Here is a 6,040-nt window from a genome sequence, read left to right on the forward strand (position 1 = left end):
TTTCACTTATTAATTTAAAAATATTTATTAAATATCTATACACATTGAAGATATACAGTGGTGATTAAGAAAGGCACAGCAATCTGGATCTTTCATTTTTATACTGTTTCCTTAAATATGTATATATATGACTTTACATAAAGTTTGTGTACATTTTCTCCTAAGTCCTCTATTTCTCAGTTTCTTCAACTGTGTCATACTTGAGCTCCTCTCCTTCCTTGGTATTTGATGACAGAGCTCTGTTCTGTATTTCTTCTTTTATTAACATTTTTCCCTCCACTTTCCTTTAAACAGATGCTCACCTGGTTGGTGCCAATATTAGCCCACTTATCTTTTTATGGTCTTTCTACTGGGGCAACATCATCTGTACCCTTAGTTCTGCCTATGAGATAATAATTATCACATCCAGTCCTACATCTCCAGCATTGGTCTGTCACTTCAGCAGTTAAATCAAAGTTCAAACTAGTTTATGGATATCTCCACATAGGCAGTGAATGCCAACTCAAACACTACATAGAAAACAATGAATTAATTCCTACCCTTTCAAATCTTCTCTTATAGCTCATGAATTACAGATTAGGAAATGAGAAATGGAGAGGTTAAATTAACTTGCTCAAAGCGATAGAGCTAGGACCTAAACCCTAGCATTCTGACTCCAGAGCTCACAGTATGAAGCACTTGACACCACCCTCCTCATCTATATCCAATTATCAAGTCCATTTCTACACACGAAATATTTTTGAATTTGTTAATTAAATAAAACCACCTTCAATCAATTATCAACACAGTTCAACACAGTTCTAGTCCAGACTCTGCCTCTCTTTTCTATGAATTATAACAGCTCCTACCTAATTAAACAATGCTTTTCATTGTTTCTTTTCAATCACTTTCATAGCTGGAGTAAAAACTAGGCTTGGACATCACCTCCTCATTAAAAATCTACAACTGTCAAAGATGCCTACTATCTATGAAATAATGTCAAAATTCCTCCTCATAACATTCAAAGCCCTCCACACTATGACCTCAGCTACTCTCCAGCCCTCAACCAGCCTCTTTTCCCATTGAAGCCTTCCACTTATCATATGTTCTAGCCTCAGAGGACTATCTGATGGCTCTGCAACATATGGCATAGCTTTATATTTCTGCTTAGGTTGTACTCCACTCATTCTCCCTATAGTTAAAGGATTGCTCCCCATTTTTAAGGCAATTCTATAATATGTTTTCTGATTTTGTCTTCTGTCACATTCTTATTTCTCCAATTACTATTTTCCTCAATTTAAGACAGGGGTTGGTTAACCTGTTCTGTAAAGGGTTGGACAGTAAATATTTTAAGCTTTGTGGACCACATACAGTTTCTGTCTCATATTCTTCCCCCCACAACCTGGCATTTTTTTAACCACCCTTTAAAAATGCAAAAAACACCCTTAGTATGTAGGCTGTACAAAACCAGACTGTTGGCCACATTTTACCTGCAAGCTATTGTTTGCTGACCCCTGACACAAGATATATGACTGAACAACAATTATCAAAACTCTGAACCACTTAAAATAACAATGTCTTATTCAGCTTCTTCCTAACAAAGTATTTAATATATTTATGTAATTTAAAAAGGTAGAATTCTTTATAAACATCAAGTATACAAATCTTGTTTCTCCTGTCTTTCTTATTGTTGGTTACAGTGGTGTGGAAAGTTGTCAGAATCAAAATGAAGTCACTTGTGTTAAAACACACACACACACACACACACAGACACAGACAGACAAACAGAGCTGAGGAAGGCCAGTAAGGGAGCGCTCTCATACATAAATGACTGATAACAACAGCTATCACCAAAGACTCCAAAAAAACACAACCTTCCACAAAGGCTATTGCAACCTTACCAAAAAAAAAAAAAAAAAACTTTTGCAAGGACATCTACCCAGCAATCGCCTGTCCAACCTCAACTTGGCTTCACCCTTCTTACTGATCCTTGTAACCCAGGATAAGTATCTCAAAACAATTATGTAAGCCTCCTCATCTTTCCTTTAAAAACCTTTGTTTTTCTTTATCTCCCTGAATATGCACATAGTTTACTGTTTTACGCATATTAACAGTGCGATGCTCATTCCTCCATAAATACTAATATCATTTTCTTTCAAAGGGCGTCTCTGATATTTAGGTTGACAGGTATGATGTGAAAAATTGTAGAAACAGGAGAGACACAGAGACAGAGATAGACACTAATTGAGAGACCTGATAGGGCTATTTACTTTGTTCCAAACACCAGGTTATATTCTACTAATGTGTATCTCATTTAATCCTTATGTTCTATGGGGTTGACATTATTAGCTCTACTAACCTATGCAGGGACTAAGATTCACAGCAGTTAAATAATTGCCTAAGGTAGAATTGTCAGTGGCAGTGGAAGGACTCTAGCCCAGACCTGACTCTTTACTCCTTGTTCTCTGAAAACCAAGGCAACCAGCAGCCCAAATAAACCAAAGCTTAATAAGATAAAACTGAGAAAAGTGGGTGCTCATAATAATCACTTCATCCCTTCTCCCTTACATGAAATATGATTTTTTTAAAAAACCACTTTTTAATGATTTTCTGGAAGGCAAGAAATTAATGACCAATTCTTGCACCAGACCAAGAATTAAACAATGCAGTATGAGAGCTACATCAAAATAATAATAATAATAATAATTAAAAAATTTAAACTTACCTCCTCACAGGAACTGATTTTGATGTGCAATTGCTTGTTATTAAAGGTATAAGTCTGGGTACATGAGTATGCTGAAAAAGATGTTTTAGAAAAGGTTGAAAATACTACGCACTTCACGCAGTCCTTTCTTCTATTTGCCTTACATTCAAGTATTTAGTTATGTTGCAAGAAGACAAAAAGACCAGAAAAGAAAGAAATCAAGATCAGTCTTGAAAAGTTTTCCCGAATTAAAGTAACAGTAATGATGATACAGTTTCAAAAGGACAGGTGTGGATGTAATATTACATAACAAAGAAAAGTTAACTGTGTAACTTCAAAGAAGTGTTGGACAATATAGTTTTGGGGGAGAGGGAGTACTAAGGCAGCCAAATTTTCTGAAGTATCATGGCTATTGCTGGTAAAAAATTGTAATTACAATGTCATCAAAGCAGGTAGTTAAGTGAATCTATATCCCTAACTTCTGGGAATGGACTATGAAATGGTGATTTTAATAGAACTTTCACTTTATTCTGGCTGAATCATATCTCTCTAGAATTCAAGTAGAAGTTCAATACACATAATCTTCTGATTTCTATTAGTAATTATTATGCTCTTCTTTAGTGAAACAAACACTAAAAAGTTTATAATAGACATTAACATAAGCATATATTTAATTCCTTAAATTTCCTGTATTCCTTCTGAGCTAATGGTACAGGCTGGGTTTTCTAGGAAGCAGGCTATGAGATGGAGTTTAGCATGCAGGATATTTGTTAGGAAATGCCCTTGAAAGACAAATATCACATGTTCTCACTCATTGGGGAGATAAACAAAGGTGGACCTCATGAAGATAGAAAGTAGGCTAGTCATGATCAGAGGCTAGAAGGAACAGTGGGGAGTGCAGGATGAAAAGAGGTTAATAGGTATAGAGTTAGAACAAATAAGATATAGTGTTCAATAGATCAGTAGGGTGACTATGGTTAACAACAATCTATTGTACATTCAAAATAGCTAAAAGGGAATAATCAGTATAAAGAAAAGTATTTAAGGTAATGAATTCCTAATTACCCTAATTTGACCTTTAAACATATGAATGCATTAAAATATCACATGTACTCCCAAAATATGTACATCTATTATATATTAATTTTTTGTAAGTGCCCTTGGGATTAGCACCTGTGGAAGTGAGAAGAAGGAAGCAGAAGTGGAGTGAGCAGAGGAAGAAATGGAACTTTGATGCAACCCAAAGTTATCTTTGCCCAAAGCCATTAGAAAGCTCTAGAACTGAAATGCTCCCACGGAAAACTCTTGAATTGGTCCTACATGGCCAAACCTTTACACTTCCACATCCATCAGCCATTGGCTATGGGTAATACTGGGAAGGGCAAGCCCTTGGGAAAGGCAGCTCTCTAGCTGAAATAATCCTTTAAGAGACTGGCAGCTAAAGGCTGTCTACTAACAGTTCTCCTGTCATTGGAGAAGTAAGTTTTTCATTGAAGGATATGGCACAACAGTGTTTGCCACAGCTACCTCAACCAAAATAAAAGGAAAAACCTTTTTTCAGCTACTACAGAGAGAAACCATTTACAGACTTGAAGCTGTTGAAGATGAGAATAATGCAAGAAAGTGTGCTGACATGCCTGTTAGTCAACTGTTCAATTCAGCATGGAAGGACTCTGTGGACCTGCTCCCAACAGTATCCACAAGAGCCCATTTCCCAAACATTACTGTGGGGGTAAAGCCCATGGAGATCCCCTAGACACAGCTATAAAGGAGGTCTTACTTACCACACTCCTCCTCTTTCTTTTCTAACCTCCCAAAAATCCTAATGCTGGGTTAACCACATCTACGACAGTGGCAAGGACGGGGAGATAAACTGACCTAACGATTGCTACATCATATTCAGGGGGAACTGTACCAAAGGAAAGTAAAAAATTACCTCAATTACTGAAAAAGCATTTAATCAAACACTAAGTCAGAAAGATTTACACTTTATTAATACAAGCTGACAATGGGGAAAAAATTAAATAGAGAATTAGAAATTAAGTAGAGCAATCTAAGGAAGCAGACCCTTAGGAAATAAAACAAAGAAAAACTGTAGGTAACATTTAAAACTCATTGTATTATTGGTGAGATGACAGGCTAGTATAATAACATAAAAAAGTTCGTGAAAAATGAGCAATTTGAAAACAAAGCATAAAGAGTAAAGCTTGAGAATCACAAAATGGGTACTTTCAAACAAGTAGAATTTAAAGAAATTTTTCCTGAGAATACACACAGATGTAAGACAAAGAGACAAAAAGTTACTCAAAAAATGATAAATGACATCGAGGATTTCAGAATTTGTGTAACAAAAGTAAGAACAGGAAAAGATCTGAGCAAATAAGACAGAAGTACTAAATAAAGAAAAGATTCATAAAAACTAACATAAATTTAAGATACACCCATTTCAGTCAAAAATCCTTGTCTACTGTTTAAGAATAGTATTAGTAAAAGACAATTAACTCCTAGACCTGCTGTGAAGAAACTCTTCACACAAAGGGACTACTTATAAAACTTCCTAAAGGTTGGTTGTTGGTGGTGGTGGTGGTGGTTTTGCTATAAAATAATCAAATAGTCTCATTTTTAGAGACAACAATAAAAAGTTAAGAAAACAGGCCAGATGTGATGGCTCATGCCTATAATCCCAGCACTTTGGAAGGCCGAAGCAGGAGGACTGCCTCACCTTCCCAAAGTGCTGGGATTAAAGGCGTGCAGCATGAGCCAGGAGGTCAGAAGTTCAAGACCAATCTGACCAACATAGTGAAACCTCACCTCTACTCAAAATACAAAAAGTAGCCAGGCGTGGTGACAGGTGCCTGAAATCCCAGCTACTTGAGAGACTGAGGCAGAAGAACAGCTTGAACCTGGGAGGCAGAGATTGCAGTGAGGGGAAATGGCGTCACTGAATTCCAGCCTGCATGACAGTGCAAGACTGCATCTCAACACCACCATCAACAAAAAGCAATTGTGAAAGAAAAGGAAAGTGAACCTGAAGTTCAACAGTCAAATTTTCAGTTCACATATTTTGAACTGGCAAGGAAGAGTCAATTCAAAAGATAAACACATATATATTGAAAAGTGAGAAAACACTAAAGCAAAACAAGAATGACCCAGAATCAATTTTTAAAAAGGAAGTGAGAGTATACCAATAAACAATGGGTCAGAAATAAAAGCAGTAAAAAAAAACCAGTTAATTACAATTGCTAAAAATAAAAATATCTTTGTTAAATTTAATTCAATGGGTAAGGGACAAAATGACATCAATGAAATAAAATGTATATGTATACTTTTTAAAAGGAACATAAAGATTTTATTCTT

At 35.9% G+C, this 6,040-nt stretch overlaps 1 protein-coding gene across 36 annotated transcripts in view; it reads right to left on the reverse strand.

Moving 5' to 3' along the window:
* CLASP2 (cytoplasmic linker associated protein 2) overlaps positions 1-6,040 on the reverse strand; it is a 203,727-nt gene that overhangs the window by 128,095 nt on the left and 69,592 nt on the right. For all 36 annotated transcript variants that reach the window (XM_037736045.1, XM_017521726.2, XM_017521715.2 and 33 more), the window contains one exon: positions 2,705-2,775. In XM_037736045.1, the coding sequence (XP_037591973.1) occupies positions 2,705-2,775 (71 nt within the window). The remainder of the gene's footprint in view (positions 1-2,704; positions 2,776-6,040) is intronic.

The sequence above is a fragment of the Cebus imitator genome, unplaced genomic scaffold (genome assembly GCF_001604975.1).
Source record: "Cebus imitator isolate Cc_AM_T3 unplaced genomic scaffold, Cebus_imitator-1.0 Scaffold21, whole genome shotgun sequence".
Taxonomy (NCBI): domain Eukaryota; kingdom Metazoa; phylum Chordata; class Mammalia; order Primates; family Cebidae; genus Cebus; species Cebus imitator.